The sequence below is a fragment of the Chelonia mydas genome, chromosome 2, assembly GCF_015237465.2.
Source record: "Chelonia mydas isolate rCheMyd1 chromosome 2, rCheMyd1.pri.v2, whole genome shotgun sequence".
Lineage (NCBI taxonomy): Eukaryota > Metazoa > Chordata > Testudines > Cheloniidae > Chelonia > Chelonia mydas.
Window position 1 is genome coordinate 261532518 of NC_057850.1, and position 19762 is coordinate 261552279.

The 19762-nt window shown below is 59.8% G+C and overlaps 1 protein-coding gene across 4 annotated transcripts in view; it reads left to right on the forward strand.

Annotated features, from left to right (window-relative positions):
- ASIC3 (acid sensing ion channel subunit 3) overlaps window positions 1-19223 on the forward strand; it is a 38937-nt gene extending 19714 nt beyond the window's left edge. The window contains exons 4-10 of one of the 4 annotated variants that reach the window (XM_037891492.2): window positions 10516-10666; window positions 10978-11034; window positions 11639-11792; window positions 12851-12942; window positions 13378-13457; window positions 14122-14193; window positions 18173-19223. In XM_037891492.2, coding sequence (XP_037747420.1) covers window positions 10516-10666; window positions 10978-11034; window positions 11639-11792; window positions 12851-12942; window positions 13378-13457; window positions 14122-14193; window positions 18173-18277 — 711 coding nt within the window. In that variant the 3' untranslated portion in view covers window positions 18278-19223. The remainder of the gene's footprint in view (window positions 1-10515; window positions 10667-10977; window positions 11035-11638; window positions 11793-12850; window positions 12943-13377; window positions 13458-14121; window positions 14194-18172) is intronic. The other 3 variants (XM_043541872.1, XM_043541871.1, XM_043541873.1) reach the window with 3 other exon arrangements.
- The last annotated feature ends 539 nt before the right edge of the window (window positions 19224-19762 follow it).

A 19762-nucleotide genomic window follows, 5' to 3' on the forward strand; every position in this document is an offset into this window, starting at 1 on the left:
GTGTTGGCTGGTTAGGGTTAGCTGGGGTTGGTTGGGGTTAGTTGGTTGGGGACGGTGGCTGGATTTGTTAGTAGCTGGGGTTGGCTGGTTAGGGTTAGCTGGGGTTGGTTGGGGTTAGTTGGTTGAGGACGGTGGCTGGATTTGTTAGTAGCTGTGTTGGCTGGTTAGGGTTAGTAGCTGGGGTTGGTTGGGGTTAGTTGGTTGGGGACGGTGGCTGGATTTGTTAGTAGCTGTGTTGGCTGGTTAGGGTTAGCTGGGGTTGGTTGGGGTTAGTTGGTTGGGGACGGTGGCTGGATTTGTTAGTAGCTGTGTTGGCTGGTTAGGGTTAGCTGGGGTTGTTGGGGTTAGCTGGTTGGGGACGGTGGCTGGATTTGTTAGTAGCTGGTGTTGGCTGGTTAGGGTTAGTTGGGGTTGGTTGGGGTTAGTGGGTTGGGGACGGTGGCTGGATTTGTTAGTAGCTGTGTTGGCTGGTTAGGGTTAGTTGGGGTTGGTTGGGGTTAGCTGGTTGGGGACGGTGGCTGGATTTGTTAGTAGCTGTGTTGGCTGGTTAGGGTTAGTTGGGGTTGGTTGGGGTTAGCTGGTTGGGGACGGTGGCTGGATTTGTTAGTAGCTGGGGTTGGCTGGTTAGGGTTAGTTGGGGTTGGTTGGGGTTAGCTGGTTGGGGACGGTGGCTGGATTTGTTAGTAGCTGGGGTTGGCTGGTTAGGGTTAGCTGGGGTTGGTTGGGGTTAGTTGGTTGAGGACGGTGGCTGGATTTGTTAGTAGCTGTGTTGGCTGGTTAGGGTTAGTTGGGGTTGGTTGGGGTTAGCTGGTTGGGGATGGTGGCTGGATTTGTTAGTAGCTGTGTTGGCTGGTTAGGGTTAGTTGGGGTTGGTTGGGGTTAGTGGTTTGGGGACGGTGGCTGGATTTGTTAGTAGCTGGTGTTGGCTGGTTAGGGTTAGTTGGGGTTGGTTGGGGTTAGTGGGTTGGGGACGGTGGCTAGATTTGTTAGTAGCTGTGTTGGCTGGTTAGGGTTAGGTGGGGTTGGTTGGGGTTAGCTGGTTGGGGACGGTGGCTGGATTTGTTAGTAGCTGTGTTGGCTGGTTAGGGTTAGTTGGGGTTGGTTGGGGTTAGTGGTTTGGGGACGGTGGCTGGATTTGTTAGTAGCTGGTGTTGGCTGGTTAGGGTTAGTTGGGGTTGGTTGGGGTTAGTGGGTTGGGGACGGTGGCTAGATTTGTTAGTAGCTGGTGTTGGCTGATTAGGGTTAGTTGGGGTTGGTCGGGGTTAGTGGGTTGGGGACGGTGGCTGGATTTGTGAGTAGCTGGTGTTGGCTGGTTAGGGTTAGTAGCTGGGGTTGGTTGGGGTTAGTTGGTCGGGGACGGTGGCTGGATTTGTTAGTAGCTGGTGTTGGCTGGTTAGGGTTAGGTGGGGTTGGTTGGGGTTAGCTGGTTGGGGACGGTGGCTGGATTTGTTAGTAGCTGGTGTTGGCTGGTTAGGGTTAGTTGGGGTTGGTTGGGGTTAGCTGGTTGGGGACGGTGGCTGGATTTGTTAGTAGCTGGTGTTGGCTGGTTAGGGTTAGCTGGGGTTGGTTGGGGTTAGCTGGTTGGGGACGGTGGCTGGATTGTGTTAGTAGCTGGTGTTGGCTGGTTAGGGTTAGCTGGGGTTGGTTGGGGTTAGCTGGTTGGGGACGGTGGCTGGATTTGTTAGTAGCTGGTGTTGGCTGGTTAGGGTTAGTTGGGGTTGGTTGGGGTTAGCTGGTTGGGGACGGTGGCTGGATTTGTTAGTAGCTGGTGTTGGCTGGTTAGGGTTAGTTGGGGTTGGTTGGGGTTAGCTGGTTGGGGACGGTGGCTGGATTTGTTAGTAGCTGGGGTTGGCTGGTTAGGGTTAGTTGGGGTTGGTCGGGGTTAGTGGGTTGGGGACGGTGGCTGGATTTGTTGGTAGCTGTGTTGGCTGGTTAGGGTTAGCTGGGGTTGGTTGGGGTTAGTGGGTTGGGGATGGTGGCTGGATTTGTTAGTAGCTGTGTTGGCTGGTTAGGGTTAGTTGGGGTTGGTTGGGGTTAGCTGGTTGGGGACGGTGGCTGGATTGTGTTAGTAGCTGGTGTTGGCTGGTTAGGGTTAGCTGGGGTTGGTTGGGGTTAGTTGGTTGGGGACGGTGGCTGGATTTGTTAGTAGCTGTGTTGGCTGGTTAGGGTTAGTTGGGGTTGGTTGGGGTTAGCTGGTTGGGGACGGTGGCTGGATTTGTTAGTAGCTGGTGTTGGCTGGTTAGGGTTAGCTGGGGTTGGTTGGGGTTAGTGGGTTGGGGACGGTGGCTGGATTTGTTAGTAGCTGTGTTGGCTGGTTAGGGTTAGTTGGGGTTGGTTGGGGTTAGCTGGTTGGGGACGGTGGCTGGATTTGTTAGTAGCTGGGGTTGGTTGGTTAGGGTTAGCTGGGGTTGGTTGGGGTTAGCTGGTTGGGGATGGTGGCTGGATTTGTTAGTAGCTGGTGTTGGCTGGTTAGGGTTAGTTGGGGTTGGTTGGGGTTAGCTGGTTGGGGACGGTGGCTGGATTTGTTAGTAGCTGTGTTGGCTGGTTAGGGTTAGCTGGGGTTGGTTGGGTTTAGTTGGTTGGGGACGGTGGCTGGATTTGTTAGTAGCTGTGTTGGCTGGTTAGGGTTAGTAGCTGGGGTTGGTTGGGGTTAGTTGGTTGGGGACGGTGGCTGGATTTGTTAGTAGCTGTGTTGGCTGGTTAGGGTTAGTTGGGGTTGGTTGGGGTTAGCTGGTTGGGGATGGTGGCTGGATTTGTTAGTAGTTGGTGTTGGCTGGTTAGGGTTAGTTGGGGTTGGTTGGGGTTAGCTGGTTGGGGACGGTGGCTGGATTTGTTAGTAGCTGTGTTGGCTGGTTAGGGTTAGCTGGGGTTGGTTGGGGTTAGTTGGTTGGGGACGGTGGCTGGATTTGTTAGTAGCTGTGTTGGCTGGTTAGGGTTAGTAGCTGGGGTTGGTTGGGGTTAGTTGGTTGGGGACGGTGGCTGGATTTGTTAGTAGCTGTGTTGGCTGGTTAGGGTTAGTAGCTGGGGTTGGTTGGGGTTAGCTGGTTGGGGACGGTGGCTGGATTTGTTAGTAGTTGGTGTTGGCTGGTTAGGGTTAGTTGGGGTTGGTTGGGGTTAGCTGGTTGGGGACGGTGGCTGGATTTGTTAGTAGCTGGGGTTGGCTGGTTAGGGTTAGCTGGGGTTGGTTGGGGTTAGTTGGTTGGGGACGGTGGCTGGATTGTGTTAGTAGCTGGTGTTGGCTGGTTAGGGTTAGTTGGGGTTGGTTGGGGTTAGCTGGTTGGGGACGGTGGCTGGATTTGTTAGTAGCTGGGGTTGGCTGGTTAGGGTTAGCTGGGGTTGGTTGGGGTTAGCTGGTTGGGGATGGTGGCTGGATTGTGTTAGTAGCTGGTGTTGGCTGGTTAGGGTTAGCTGGGGTTGGTTGGGGTTAGCTGGTTGGGGACGGTGGCTGGATTGTGTTAGTTGCTGGTGTTGGCTGGTTAGGGTTAGTTGGGGTTGGTTGGGGTTAGCTGGTTGGGGACGGTGGCTGGATTTGTTAGTAGCTGGTGTTGGCTGGTTAGGGTTAGTTGGGGTTGGTTGGGGTTAGCTGGTTGGGGACGGTGGCTGGATTGTGTTAGTAGCTGGGGTTGGCTGGTTAGGGTTAGCTGGGGTTGGTTGGGGTTAGTTGGTTGGGGACGGTGGCTGGATTGTGTTAGTAGCTGGTGTTGGCTGGTTAGGGTTAGTTGGGGTTGGTTGGGGTTAGCTGGTTGGGGACGGTGGCTGGATTTGTTAGTAGCTGGGGTTGGTTGGTTAGGGTTAGCTGGGGTTGGTTGGGGTTAGTTGGTTGGGTACGGTGGCTGGATTTGTTAGTAGCTGGGGTTGGCTGGTTAGGGTTAGCTGGGGTTGGTTGGGGTTAGTTGGTTGAGGACGGTGGCTGGATTTGTTAGTAGCTGTGTTGGCTGGTTAGGGTTAGTAGCTGGGGTTGGTTGGGGTTAGTTGGTTGGGGACGGTGGCTGGATTTGTTAGTAGCTGTGTTGGCTGGTTAGGGTTAGCTGGGGTTGGTTGGGGTTAGCTGGTTGGGGACGGTGGCTGGATTTGTTAGTAGCTGGTGTTGGCTGGTTAGGGTTAGTTGGGGTTGGTTGGGGTTAGCTGGTTGGGGACGGTGGCTGGATTTGTTAGTAGCTGTGTTGGCTGGTTAGGGTTAGTTGGGGTTGGTTGGGGTTAGCTGGTTGGGGACGGTGGCTGGATTTGTTAGTAGCTGGGGTTGGCTGGTTAGGGTTAGTTGGGGTTGGTTGGGGTTAGTTGGTTGGGGACGGTGGCTGGATTTGTTAGTAGCTGGTGTTGGCTGGTTAGGGTTAGTTGTGGTTGGTTGGGGTTAGCTGGTTGGGGACGGTGGCTGGATTTGTTAGTAGCTGGGGTTGGTTGGGGTTAGCTGGTTGGGGACGGTGGCTGGATTTGTTAGTAGCTGGGGTTGGTTGGGGTTAGCTGGTTGGGGACGGTGGCTGGATTTGTTAGTAGCTGGGGTTGGCTGGTTAGGGTTAGCTGGGGTTGGTTGGGGTTAGCTGGTTGGGCACGGTGGCTGGATTTGTTAGTAGCTGGGGTTGGTTGGGGTTAGCTGGTTGGGTTGGGTTTGTAGCGGGGGTTAGTTAGATTAGTTGATTGGTTGGGTATGGTGGTTGTGTTAGTAGCTGCGGTTTGCTGGTTAGTTGGGACTGGGGGGCTGGTTGGGGTGGGTTAAAGATGGGGCTGGTGGCTAGAATCTCTCTCCAGTCGGCTCTCAATGCTGCAGATGAAGTTGTCTCTGAATTGTGCTGGCTTTCTAATTACACAGTCTGAACATGTAACAACCTGGTCATCGAGCTGTCCATTAGTTGCAGTGACTGCGTGGTTGGGTAGGAACCCTTGAGTTGTATCCTTGTTCTGCATTCTCCATCTGTGGAGTTTGCTCTGTTGTTTATTCTCTCGGAGGAACAAACTGTAGGTGTCGACATTTTCTGCTGAACTCTCCACTGCTGGTGTTGATCGTATACGATCCAGGCACTGAATTGTTTTTCTTTATGGCAGCTGGCATTGTCCCTCCTTTTTCTTCATCCAGTTTGACATGAACGTGGTCACCACGTTCTAGACCCATCAGTCCTCTGAGTGAAGTTTGTTGTAAAAGTGTTCATAAGATCTTTTAGCTTTTTTATCCAATTTGGCTACTGTCTTCATGTCTGGCCACTTTGGAGATAGGTTTCTTTCCACAGTTGGAACAGCCGTTCTGAATTGTCTTCCTATCAGGAACTGTGCTTGACTATATCCAGTAGCTGTTATTGGTGTTGATATGTAACTCAGAAGACAGGTTTCAGAGTAGCAGCCGTGTTAGTCTGTGTTTGCAAAAAGAAAAGGAGGACTTGTGGCACCTTAGAGACTAACCAATTTATTTAAGCATAAGCTTTCGTGAGCTACAGCTCACTTCATCCACTGAATGCATCCGATGAAGTGAGCTGTAGCTCACGAAAGCTTATGCTCAAATAAATTGGTTAGTCTCTAAGGTGCCACAAGTACTCCTTTTCTTTTTTCAGAAGAGCAAGTGTAACAATGTGGCCTCTGACGGGACCCAACGGAGAGTGTCAATTCAGGACAAATTGCTTAGAGCAGGGCAGTCACAGCCCAAGGCTGGGGGTCCTTTACTACTATGGCCCACAAAACCAGCCAAACAGAGAGGACTTCAGTCTCACCCCACTGGCTAACCAGAAGTCACACAAGCAATTCCCTTAGACACTCCCGTTTCCCAGTATCCCCACCAGGGCCACTCGTTATGGGGATGAATGGTTATGAAAACCAATACCCTAGTAAAAGAAAAAAGGTTCTCTTGATCCCAAAGGATCAAGCCCCAGACCCCGGTCAATACACAAGTCAGATATTACCCACAAATCACGCTGTTGCCAATCCTTTAGAATCTAAAATCTAAAGGTTTATTCATAAAAAGAAAAAGATAGAGATGAGAGCTAGAATGGGTTCAATGGAATCAATGACATCCAGTGGTGGCAAAGTTCTTGGTTCAGGCTTGTAGCTGTGATGGAGTAAACTGCTTGCACAAATCAAGTCTCTGGAGAACATCCCCAGCTGGGATGGGTCATTCAGTCCTTGGTTCAGAGCTTCAGTTTGTAGCGAAGTCCCTCCAGAGGTCAGAAGCAGGATTGAAGACAAGATGGAGGGGTTTCCAGGGCCTTTTATATTCTTTCTCTTGTGGGCAGAAACCCCTTTGTTCTCCTGTGCAAAATCACAGCAACAAGATGGAGTTTGGAGTCACATGGGCAAGTCACATGTCCATGCACGACTCAGTTTGCAGGAGGCAGCCATTGCCCACATGCCACCTTGAACGTTCCCAGAAAGACTTATCATGTGGATTGGAGTCTCCCAAGGTCCATTGTCAGTTAAGTGTTTCTTGTTTGGGCACTTAATCTGCAAATTCCTTTCTTAGGAAGCTGACCAGATGCTTCACTGAGGCTACTTAGAATCAAAACAGATTGAGAGACAAGTACAGAGCCAATATTCATAACTTCAGCTACAAAAATGATTCACACATACAGACAGTATAATCATAACCATCAAACTACAACCTTTCCATAGACACCCCACTTGGCCTCCTCTGTACAAGACCTGGTGCAACCATAGGACTCTGGTTGCAACCATGATCTATACGGTCTCAGTTCCTGTCAATAATGTCACAGCAAGGAATGGATCTTCCTGCTGCAGGAGGATTTTTTTGGCTGTCTGTACAGCTCTCTCAGCCTCTTCATTCATCCATGGGGAATGTGGGCTGCTAGGAATATGATCAAAATAATATTTTGTTCAGAATGACTTAAATTCTGCTGCGGTGAGTTGTGGTCTGTTGTCCACCACTAGTTGTTCTGGAATACCGAAGTGAGCAAAAGTGCACTTCAATTTCTCAATGACACTGCGATATGTCATGTCTTTCAAGTATATGACTTCTGTATACCTGGAAAAAGAGTCCACAACGACCAAGTAATGATGACCTCTGAATTCACATCAGTCTGCAGCTAGTCTCTTCCACGGCCTGTCTGGGCGGGGTGTTGTGTGTATTGTGTTGGTCTGTTCATTCTGCAGTACTCACATGCAGATACTTTATTCCTTATGTCCTTGCTAATTCCCAGCCACCACGCTGACTGGCCCATTCACGGCAGTTAGTTCGTCCTCGATGTCCTTCCTGGAGGAGGTTTAGGATTCTCCCCTCATTTTATTTGGAATTACGATGCAAATGCCTTTAACCATGAATCCATCTGACTCGCTTAACTGTCCACACACCATAAAGTAGTCTCATCACTTCCTTATTGTCCTTTAAATACTTGACCCAATTGCCCTAGGGTAACTTAGAACTTCCTGAAGCTGAGCGTCTGTCAAGGTTGCTTTTTATGGTAGGAATAGTCTCTTTTCTGACACTGGTCTGTGTGGGTCCACAGCATCCACGCATGCCTTTATGTCATCTTCGAGCTCACGTGTAGCTGTGTGCATGATGAGCTCCGTGAGCTGTGACAGATCTTCTGCTACTCCCAGATTTTTCTCAGGAACATACTTAGCAACTGAGTTAAATCACATTAACCTTAGCAATAGACATCGGCATCTCAGCTGGGCTTGATCTGGGTTGTCAGGGTTCCCTCCCCACTCTGAACTCTAGGGTACAGGTGTGGGGACCCGCATGAAAGACCCCCTAAGCTTATTTTTACCAACTTAGGTTAAAACTTCCCCAACGCACAAACTCCACCTTGTCCTTGAACAGTATGCTGCCACCACCAAGTGATTTAGACAAAGAATCAGGGAAAGGACCACCTGGAGTCCTATTCCCCCAAAATATTCCCCCAAGCCCTTACACCCTGTGACAAAGCGGGACTGTTCTTAATGTTTCCTCTGAATAGTGTGGGGGTGCCTCAGTTTCCCCTAGGCAGTTCTTAAATATCTAGGGGGTGGGGTAAGGGTGTATGATGGTTGCAGAGCCCTAGAGGGCAGGAGTGTGCAGGGGTCTGGACACAGAGAATGGCCGACACCCTGTTTCCTGGCAACTGATGGCCTGGGCCCTTCCCCCTGCAAGGTGAGAGCTAAAGGGTTGGAGAACAAAGGAATCAGGTGACCTCCTGGCCCAGGAAAGGGACAAAGCCCAGAGGAGGAGGGGCTGGAGGGGGTTTCAGTTTGGGGCTGGCTGGGGACGAGGAGTGAAGTGCAGACGTGCTTGTCTGGCTCCCTGCCCCCCAAAATGGACCCGGCTGAGGGGTCCTGTTCTCTGCACCTACAAGCTCTGTGTTAGACCATGTTCCTGTCATCTAATAAACCTTCTGTTTTACTGGCTGGCTGAGAGTCACGTCTGACTGTGGAGTTGGGGGGCAGGACCCTCTGGCTTCCCCAGGACCCCACCTGGGCGGACTCGCTGTGGGAAGCGCACGGAGGGGCAGAGGAGGCTGAATGCTCCGAGGTCAGACCCAGGAAGGTGGAAGCCGGGTGAGCTGTGTGTCCTGCAGACAGTCTGCTCCCAGAGAGGAGACTTCCCCAGAGTCCTGCCTGGCTTCATAGGGAGCAGTTCCAGAGCATCGCCTGGGGAATCGGTGACAAGCTCTGGGAGGGGCTGAAGAGATTGTAAATCCGTTCTGTGAGGACTGTGATATCAGCTCCTGAATTAGTTTGAAAGTCAATCGTCTTGCCATGAATATCCAGTTTCACATTCCAGGCAGGCTCTGTGTCATCACCAGTGACAGATCCCAGAAACAACGTCTCTTGGTTGTCTGTAATATGAGTCAACCCACTGGCTGCTTTGGTGCAGCAAACAGCTGCAAAATGTCCATCGGTCGTGCGTTTTTTACACCCTGCACCTCTGGCTGGACATGCACCATCTCTTGGGACATGATCTGTTCCGCACCTTCGGCACCTAGGCTGGAATTTGTCCCTCTTAGCCTGGGCATTCTCTCTCCTTGCCTCAGGGCTTTGATGATAATGACTTTTAACACTCAAGTGTCTGTGTAGAGTTTCTAAGCTAGTTTCAGGTTTTCCAAGGTTCTCAAGTTGTCCGAGGTTTTGGTGTCTCACCAGCTCAGAACGCTTTGGTCTTTGGATAGTGGTGGCTAGGGCTAAATCTCTCTTCAGTTGTAGCTGCTGTGAAAGGTTTTTATCTGTTAACCCAATAACCAGCCTGTCTCTATTGTTTTTATGGTTTGCGTTCCCAGAATCACTGTTTTCAGCCAATGTACGCAGAGCTCTTATAAAACTTCCAACATTTCCCCCTGGTTCTTGAAGTGTGGCATGTTGATAAGCTCCTGCAACCTTTGTTGTTGTTTTCCTTCTGTTGCTGTTCTTAGTTTACTCCTGACACCATGTCATGCTCCAGTATCAGGTACAGGCTGGCCACAGCATTCGCTCCTACACACCAGGTGTGTTCATCATAAGAGCCGTCAGTGCCCTTCCAGGCACAGCTGAAGTTCGTTTAAATAAGGTATGTCACACACCTGGCGGCTGGGCAGTATGATACACTCCACGACAGGGTCTATGCTGGGTGAGTGGCCCTTGGGAGGGCTGAGGGGGGCCAAGGGGGGCTGGGTGAGACAGAGACTCGATGGAGTGAAAAGGGTGACAGTCTCTGCAGTTCCTGGCGATGATTTCTCCATGTGGATCCCACCAGCCGCCCTGCAGCCCCTCCTTCAGCGCCCGGATGGGAGTAGTGAGGGAGCGGAGGGATGGGGTGGGACTGTAGGATGTGTGGGTGCAGCTTGGCCCCCACGGATCCTGCTGGCCAAAGAGTCTGATCTCGCGCCCGAGGCACCTGCTCCTCGGGTGGGGTCCATGCGGATGAGGACTTGCTGAGCCAGTTACTGTAAGAGAAGGAGCCCCCGTTGTCTCTACATCACCCACCCGGCCTGCTCCCCGCGCTGTGCTCCGCTCAGCCGCCTTGGGACACGGGCACGCAGCACCATCCGCCTGCACTCTCCCCCATGGGGCCGCCTGCCCCCCCACCCCGTGCTGTCCCTCTCTGCTGCCCTCCTCCTGCGGTTTTTCCCCTGGATTTCAGAGTAACAGCCGTGTTAGTCTGTATTCGCAAAAAGAAAAGGAGGACTTGCGGCACCTTAGAGACTAACCAATTTATTTGAGCATAAGCTTTCGTGAGCTACAGCTCACTTCATCGGATGCATACTGTGGAAACTTCCCCTGGGTGTTACCCATAATGCCCGGCTCGCCGTGGTATGCGTGCGTGGGGGCCTGCAGCGCCATGGGTGCACATGTATGTTGAATGCGTGTGCATTTGCAGCTCTGTAGTGCGTGAGCACAGAGGTGAGTGTGGCGCTGCGTGTGCCCACATGCCAGCCTGCGAGATGCCCGGCTGCCATTCCGGGGGGGCCCGCTGCTGCTATGGTACAGAAGGGGGGGTTCCACCATGGGGCGGGCGGGGGAGGTCACATCGCAGCACAGGTGGGGGGGCAAGGGGCGGGGGTCCTGCACCGGGGCAGGCTGCTGGCCGCTCCTCCGGCCTTTTCCTTAACCCTGTGTGTGTTGTAGCTGGTCTACCTCCCGCCCCCCTGGGGGGACTGCAAATCCACCCCCATTGAATCCGACTTCTTCACCAGCTACAGCATCACGGCCTGCCGCCTGGACTGCGAGACCCGCTACCTGGCCGAGAACTGCAACTGCCGCATGGTGCACATGCCCGGTGAGGGGCGCGGGCCGGGCTGGGGGAGGCCCCGGGCTGGGGGGGCCCAGGAGGCCCCGGGCTGGGGGGGGGAGCCCCATGCAAGTGGGAGCTGGGAGGGGACGAGAGGGCAGGGGGCTGCTGGGGAGAGATGTGCTGGTCCTGGGGGCAGGGTGAGGAGGGCGCCCCCCCCCGCCACAGCTCCTGGGCCAGTTCTCCCCAGCCTCAGACATGGGGCTCTAATGAGACGCAGCCCCCACCACCCACATGGCTCCTGCAGCCCCACCAGCCCCCCGCCAAGCCCCTGAGTGACCCTGTGCCCCCCTCCCCAGGGAACGCCAACGTGTGCACGCCCGAGCAGTACAAGGAGTGCGCCGACCCTGCCCTGGGTACGTACCCGCCGCGGCCCGTCTCTGGGGCAGTGCCTCGTCTCCTACCCTGCCGCCCGCCCGCATGCCTCCCACACCCGGCCAGACCCTGCTCCAGCTCAACCCATCCCCGGCACTGGGACTGCCCCCTCGTGGGTCACCTCCCCCCTGGGGGACATGGGGAGCAGGGCTGGGGACCCCTGGGGAACCTCCAGAGTCTCCTCCCCAGCTTGTGTCGCTGCCTGAGGAGCGGTTAGGGAGTGGACCCCCTGGGACCTGTTGCTGAAGCAGTCGAGGGCCTGTGAGTGGGCCCCGTTTCTGGGGATCTCCAGCCCATAGGGGTGCTGCTGGCTCACGCCCCATCCCTGTGACTCTCTGGCCCCTTCCCAACCCTATCGCTCTCCGGCCCGTCACTTCTGCTGGCTCTCCGCCTGTCCCCATCGCTCTCCGCCTGTCCCCATCCCGGTTCCCGTCCCCATCGCTCTCCGCCTGTCCCCATCGCTCTCCGCCTGTCCCCATCCCGGTTCCCGTCCCCATCGCTCTCCGCCTGTCCCCATCGCTCTCCCTGTCCACGCCCCCGTGGCTCTCCGGGTGTTCTTGGCTCACACCCGTCCTCGCACTCCAGACTTCCTGGTGAAGAAGGACAGTGAGTTCTGCGTGTGCCGCACGCCCTGTGACATGGTGCGCTACGGCAAGGAGCTCTCCATGGTCAAGATCCCCAGCAAGGCCTCAGCCAAGTACCTGGCCAAGAAATACAACAAGAGCGAGCAGTACATCTCGTGAGTCCCCTCCCCTGCGCACAGCACAACCCCCCCTGCACAGCCCCCCAGACATCACCCCCACTCACAGCATGACCCCCCCACGGCCCCCCCAAACATAACCCCCCACGCACAGCACAACCCCCCCTGCACAGGCCCCCAGACATCACCCCCACGCACAGCATGCCCCCCACAGCCCCCCCAAACATAACCCCCCACGCACAGCACAACCCCCCCTGCACAGGCCCCCAGACATCACCCCCACGCACAGCATGCCCCCCACAGCCCCCCCAAACATAACCCCCCATGCACAGCACAACCTCCCCTGCACAGCCCCCCAGACATCACCCCCATGCACAGCATGACCTCCCACAGCCCCCCCAAACATAACCCCCCATGCACAGCACAACCCCCCCTGCACAGCCCCCCAGACATCAGCCCCACGCACAGCATGCCCCCCACAGCCCCCCCAAACATAACCCCCCACGTACAGCACAACCCCCCCTGCACAGCCCCCCAGACATCAGCCCCACGCACAGCATGCCCCCACAGCCCCCCCAAACATAACCCCCCGCGCACAGCACAACCTCCCCTGCACAGCCTCCCAGACATCACCCCCACTCACAGCATGACCCCCCCACGGCCCCCCCAAACATAACCCCCCACGCACAGCACAACCCCCCCTGCACAGCCCCCCAGACATCACCCCCGTGCACAGCATGACCCCCCCATAGGCCCCCCCAACATAACCCCCCGCGCACAGCACAACCTCCCCTGCACAGCCCCCCAGACATCACCCCCGCGCACAGCACGACCCCCCACAGCACCCTCCTGCAGACAGCACGTCCCCCACCACAGCCCCCCAACCCCCCAGTGCGCCCCCCTTGTTGCGGACAGCATGCCCCCCATGAGTGACCCCCCAACATACCACAGCCCCACAGGGTGCACCCCCCCCTTTGCTCCTCCCAGCCTGCCCCCCAGGGCCCACACCAGCCCCCGGCACTCAGCCCCCCTGGTCACTTGGACTCACCCCATCTATCTGTCTATCTGTGTCTGGCCTGGCCGCTGCCGCCCCCCAGGGACAATGTGCTGGTGCTGGACATTTTCTTTGAAGCCTTGAACTATGAGACCATCGAGCAGAAGAAAGCATATGAGGTGGCAGGGCTGCTGGGTGAGTGCTGGGGGGGGGTGAATGCCCAGGGGGGCTGGGTGAGTGCCCGGGGGGGGGTGAGTGCCCAGGGGGGCTGGGTGAGTGCCGGGGGGGCTGCTGGGTGAGTGTCTGGGGGGGGGTGAGTGCCCAGGGGGGCTGAGTGCCGGGGGGGCTGCTGGGTGAGTGTCTGGGGGGGTGAGTGCCCAGGGGGGCTGGGTGAGTGCCCGGGGGGCAGCTGGGTGAGTGCCGGGGGGGGTGAGTGCCGGGGGGGCTGCTGGATTAGCACTCGCAGTGGGGCGGGGTGCCCCAGGGACCTGCAACCCTGCGGCTGGGGCGGGAGCAGTGCCCCCTCGTGACTCCGGGTGGGCGTGGGTGGGGCAGGCCCCTGCCTGCTGCAGGAGCAGCGTCGGGTGGGTGCGGCCCGGCTGCCCGCTCACGCTCTGCCCCTGCCCCCAGGGGACATCGGGGGCCAGATGGGGCTGTTCATCGGGGCCAGCATCCTCACCATCCTGGAGATCTTCGACTACCTGTACGAGGTGAGGCCACGGGGCCGAGCAGTGGGCAGGGGGCTCTTGGTTCTCCCCTGAACCTTGGTTCCCCGCCCCAGCCTTGGTGCCCCCCCGAGCCTTCCGCCTTGACAACGCTCCTGAGACTGGTTCAGCTTCAATGCCGACCACAGCCACACGTGCCCCCAGCCCCTCTCCCCGCCCCCCGCTAGCCCCCATGCACGCCCCCCGTGCCCCCCCTCTATGAGCCTTCCCCCCGCCATCCCCCCCCCACCAACAGGTAACAACGCAGCACATAGGGGAAACTGAGGCCCACACAAGCATGATTAAAATATTACAAACAATTCCCACTTGGTTACAGGGGGTATCCGTGGCCCAGCTCTGCCCCACACCGCAGCATTGGGCACAGCTCACCCCTTCATGCACTTCCCTGCCCCCCTAAGAAGCAGGGCTGGGCTGTGCCCCCATGGGCCAGATGGGGCTGCCCAGCGCCCCACAGGGTGAACAGGGACTCGAAACCGGGGCTCCTGCCACCCAGGCTAGTGCCGCCCCAGACTCTCCCAGGCAGGCACAGCAAGCAGGGGAAGTACAAAGGAGCTACGACCCCCCAACTCTAGGGACCCCCCCAAGAGGACATTGCAGAGCCTCCCCCACTCCCCCCCCCGTTGGTGACAACCCAGTTATCTCCCCCCAGGTGTTTCGGGACAAACTCCTCAGTTTTTACAAGAACAAGAAGAGACCCCAGAGAAATAACAGCGACAACCTGGTAACCAGCCCCCGGGCGCCCTGACCTTCCCCCGTCCCCCCAGAACAGCCCCGCCAGGGGAGGGGCCCCTGACCTTCCCCCGTCCCCCCAGAACCACCCAGCCCGGCACCCTGTAGCGCTGAGGCCTGCTGGGGATCGGGGCTGCTCCAGGCTGGGGGTCGGGCTGCCGCTGTCTCAGGCTGACAACCCGTGGGTGAGGGGAGGTGCCAGCCCTCCTGGGTGGCACAGAGCGTCTCCCCCTGCCCTGGGGCCCCCGTGTCCCGCATTGGGGCTCAGCACAGGCCTGCCCCGAGGGACTGGCGCCCAGGCAGGGCAAGGGGTAGCCTCTTCCCAGACACATGCAAGGCGGTGAGCCGGGGGGGTGGGGGGCGTGGGGCTGGAAGGGCCAGAGCAGGGGCAATTGGGATGCCTGCCACGAGCTGGGGGCAGACTGCTCTCAGGGACCTCCCGCTGGAGTGCTGGGGGCAGCCCCCTTGGCAGGGGGGGCCCCCGCGGCCGGAGGTGAATCAGAACAGCCCCAGCCCGTCCCTGCCACGGCGCCGTGTGGCCCCGCTCTCATGTGCGAGCGTGTGGGCTCCGCAGGCTGCGGACCTGCGGGCTGGGGGTCGTGCCCTGGTGCCGGTGGAGCCCCCCCAGCCCGTTCCTGCAGGCCCTGGGGGCCGCGGGGGGCCACGGGGCCGAGCGCAGCGGTCAGCACAGGCCCTCAGGGGCCCACTGCTCAGCCCACTGGGCCGCGTCCCCTGACGGGTCTGGCCGGACACCGGGCTGGGCTGACTCCTGCCCAGCTGGGCTGTTGGCCGCCTCCCCTCCGGGCTCCATGGGGGGCGGCGCGGGGAGCAGGGCCCCAGCACCAGCAAAGGTCGCGGCCCGTCTGCTCTTGCCTCACTCAGCTCCCCGGGGCCCCCTCCGCACGGGCTGTGACACCCCCGGGGCTGGCCCTGCCGCCCCACCTGCTGGTGACACCGGATTTAGCGCCACCCGGCCGAACCCCGCAGCGAGACTGGGGCATGTTAGCGCTCGGTGGCCCTACCCCCACTTCCTCTAGCCCAGTGGTTTTCAAACTGCGGTTCGGGACCCAGTAGTGGGTCGTGGAACGTCAGGCCCTGGGTCGCGGCAGCTCTGGGCAGCACCACCGACCGGGCCATTAAAAGTCCGTTGGAGGTGCGGCTTGGCTAAGGCAGGCTCGTCCCGACCTGTTCTGGCACTGCGCTGCGCCCCGGAAGCGGCCAGCAGACGGTCTGGCTCCTAGGCGGGGGGCCGCAGGGTGACATGCGCTGCCCCCGCCCCGAGCCCTGGCTCCACGCTCCCGTTAGCCGGTTCCTGGCCAATGGGAGCTGGGGTGGGGGGGAGCCTGCGGGCGAGAGCCATGCAGAGCTGCTTGCGCGCCTCCACCTCGGAGCCGGACCTGCTGCTGGTCCACTTCCAGGGCGCAGCGCAGTCCGCGGTGTCAGGACAGGCAGGAAACCTGCCTTAGCACCCTCACGGCAGGAGCCGCCCATGGTAAGCCCGTGCCCCAATCCCATGCCCCAGCCCTGAGCCCCCCCAACCCCAGAGCCCCCCCTGCACCCCAAACCCCTCATCCTTGGCCCCACCCCAGAGCCTGCACCCCAACCCCCTGCCCCAGCCCTGAGTTCCTCCCACACTCTGAACCCCTCATTCCTGGCCCCACCCCGCAGCCCTCACCCCAGCCCCTCCCCCACCCCAAACCCCTCATCTCCAGCTCCGTTGGGTCACGGGCAACCACCGTTTTCTTTAACTGGGTTGCCAGAAGAAACGTTTGGAGCTGACTGCTGTAGGCGAGGCGTTGCTGCAGCATCCGCGTGGACGGGGGGCAGGGCCGTGTCCGCGCAAGGCGGGGGCACTGGGCCGCCGGGCCGCCCGTGGGCACTGGCTGCCAGGCTCTGGCGCTGCCCCACGCAGGCGATAAAGGCCCCTGGACGAGCCGCAGCCAGGCGCGAGCGAGCACAGAGCCGGGTCGCTCGTCCCCTGCAGCGTGGGCAGGCTCTGGCCCCTGAGTGGGAGGCTCCCATAGGTTCCTCCTGATTCAGTGGGTGGCCCCAGCAGCACCCTCCACCCCGCCCCACCCCCCTCATCCTGCCCCAGTGTGGCGGGGAGGAGGGGGTCCTGGGAGTGCAGGAGAGTGAGTCCCCCATACTGACCTGCCGTGGTCCACTGGGGTAGTGTACATGCCACTTTGCACCCATGAGCTCGTTATTTCTGGGGTGCAGCTGAACCCAGATCCGCCCCAAAGCCGCCCCCTACGTGCAGCGCATCCCCGCTGCCTCCGCAGGGCCCCTAGCGTCAGGGCCAGGCGGGAGCCAGAGCGGCTGGGGCTGAGTGCCAGTTTCTGGGCACGGCCGCTCTTGGGAGGGCTCGGCTTTGCCTTCAGCCCCGGCCTGAGATCTCTGCCTGGAGAGAGCTGGCTGGGCTCGCACCTGCCCAAGGGACGGAGGATTCACCACAGTGTGGGGCACAGGCCCAGCGTGGGGACTGGGACTTCGAACAGTGCCTGGGACCAGGGTGGCACGCACCCAGCAGGGCTCCCCACGTGCGGCCTGGGGGCAAAGGAGGAGCCCGGTGACTCAGCCCCTGCGCTGGCACCTGCTCTTCAGAACAGGGATTGACCAAGTGGCAGGGGTCAGAAAAGAGCCAGGGCGGGGTTGAGCGCTGCAGACCCTGCCGCATAGATTAAGCTGCCTTAGTCTGTGCAGGGGAGGGGTCGGCGGTGCCGTGAGCGCCGTCTGCCGGTGCCCGGAGCCCGGTCTGTGCAGGGGAGGGGTCGGCGGTGCCGTGAGCGCCGTCTGCAGGTGCCCGGAGCCCGGTCTGTGCAGGGGAGGGGTCGGCGGTGCCGTGAGCGCCGTCTGCCGGTGCCCGGAGCCCGGTCTGTGCAGGGGAGGGGTCGGCGGTGCCGTGAGCGCCGTCTGCCGGTGCCCGGAGCCCGGTCTGTGCAGGGGAGGGGGCTCTGCGGCAGATGGCCCTTCGCGCCGACAGGCAGGGCTTGGACGAGAGCTGTCCTGGCTGGGAATAAGGAGCCGCTTTTCCCCAGGGAGGGTCGCCCTCATTGGAACGACTGACTGGAGGGGTGCTGGGGGGTGTCTCTGTCACAGAGGGTCAGTGAATCCAGGCTGGGCGTGTCTCCAACAGCCCCCCTCTAGTTCAGCTGGGCCAGGAGTCCCTGGTCAGAGCCGTGCCCTTGGCTCTGTGGGAGGCCAAGTGGTCCCTGTGGCCATGGACAGTGCCAGGCTCACACACCGGCCAGGCAGTCACACCGCAGGCAGGGCAGGGCAGGGCCTGGGCGCGTGGCAGCTCGAGCCAGCTCTGGCCCTTTGGAGGAGCCATTCCCGAGTGCTGGCATCTCTCAGGGGGCCTGCGGCTGTCGGGCAAACAGGGTCCCATGGGGCAACCAGCCAGCAACATCCACACAGGACTGCAGGCTTGGCAATGACCTCCTGGCACTGAGGCGAGGTCCCTGCTCGTGTAGGCAACCCCGGCCCATCATCCCCCCTCGCAACCTGATCCACTCCACCCTCACACCCGCACCCCCCCAGCTCTGCCCTGCCCCCTCCTGCCCCCACCGCTCAGCCCAGCTGCCCCTCTTCCCCCTGGGCTAGCTCTTTCCCTGCCTCAGGCCCCTCCAGTGCCTGGCTGACAGCGCCGCCCGGTCTCATCACACATTTTACTAGCACCCTCCGCGTCCCGGGCCATCATCAACACCCACATTGCAGACGCAGCCCAGGCCAAATTGCATGGGGCTCCCGCAGACCCTCCCGGCCCAGAACTGGGGGAGCATGGCACGGCCCTGGAGTCGGAGCACACCAGGAGGGTCATGGCACCAGCGGCCAGACCCAGCTCCCAGGTAGAGACCCAGGAATGTGGGGAGGGGAAGCAGACCACGGCTGTGGGGGCAGCAGGGCCAGGATCTGGGATTGGGTGAGTGGACGGAGACACTGCCTGCTTCTTACTCCCTGTTCCTCCCCAGAGCACCTGTAACACCCTGCGGAGCCACTCGGACAGTCTCGGCTTCACCCCGAACATGCTACCTCGGCACCCGGCTCTCGGCAACTTCGAGGAGTTTGCTTGCTGAGGGGGTGGCTGCGCCTTGCAGTCCCAGCCCACCGGCCTCTCGCCTCCAGCAAGACCCGAGCCGCTCTGGCCAGGCAGACACGGCTTGGCGGCACAGAGGGCACCAGGACAGCCCCTGGGAAGGAGACACCAGCGGTGATGCAGTCCTGGGCTTCCACACACTGGGCTCTGTGGGGCCTGGGCCCAACTCAGCCCCCGGCCAGCTGTGGCTCTGAGCATTCACCACTGGGCTTCCATGCACAGCCCTCAACAGGGGAACTCATGCTTGGGCTTCCACCCTGCCCCGTCAGGGGGTGGGGATTGCTGTCCTCTGGGGTCAGCCCCTCTGCAGGCAGGGGGGTGCTGAGCCCAGCGCTGGAGTGCCCTGCCCTGGCCATGATCATGCCAGCTGCGGAAGCCAGCACCTTTGACAAGCCATGGTGCCTGGCTGCCTCCCAGCCAGGGCACAGAGAGCGGAGCCAGCTCTCCCCTCCCCGGGGGCCTCTACCCCCATCACTGAGCTCGGCCCAGCCTCCCCCTGCCTACAGCCCCTCCCCAGGGAGCCGCCCCCAGCTGTATGAGACCCGCAGAGCTCCCCAGCCCCAGGGCACCAGCACCCTCACAACTCCCTCAGGCGGGCTGGCCCCCGGGGATGGGTGCAGCTTGCAGTCCTGGTCTTCCCGGGCCCTGCAATGGGGAGAGGCAGGGGGTGGCCCCGGGTCCCTGTGCTGGGGCACATGGAGACTGGGAGGCCCCAGGGACTGACCAGGCCCTTTGTGCTAGTGACCCCTGTCTGAGAGTCCTGCTGGCCACGTATCTGCATGAGCTGCTTGGAGCACCCCCATCACCTGCTCCCCTTGCCCATCTGTGCCCCCCCTCTTCCCTCCAGCGCAGAGACAGCTGCAGCTTGCACCTCTCCAGCCTAGCGCGGATCCTGTGTATCATTAAAGCCCACCTGGTGGTTCCGACTTCCCACCTCTGCTTGGTCAATTCCAGGACGGGAGGGCCCTAAGCAGGCACGAGTCATGCAGGGGGGATGGGGGGGTGGAGGCAGGTTTGGACCAGGTCTGGGGGGCCCTGCAGGGCCCACACAGGGCTCGAGGGGAGAGTGCTAGGCTGGGCCTACAGAGACGGGCACATGGTGGACCCTAGCCTGGTGTTGCGAGTGGTGGGAGCAAAGGGGTAGCTGCCGAGTGGGCCCTAGGCCAGGCTCTCTACCAGCAGCCCATGGGCTGTCCCCTAGGCGAGCAGGCGTCTCCCCCGTCACCGGGCTCCGCTCTGCAGCTCACCCCACAGGACTCTGGAGCCGACTCCCCATCGTCACCACAGCCAGGCTCTCCCCAGGCCCTGCAGGGCCCTGGCGTATCAGCAACCCCCCAGCTTCCAGACCCCCCCCGCTGCAGCCAGGCCCGCTGCCCCTCCCGTGAACAGCAGGGCAGGCACGTCAGCGCCCCGAGCCACAGGGCTGGCCAAGCCTCCATTCTCTGCCTGCCAGGGCGGCCCCAGC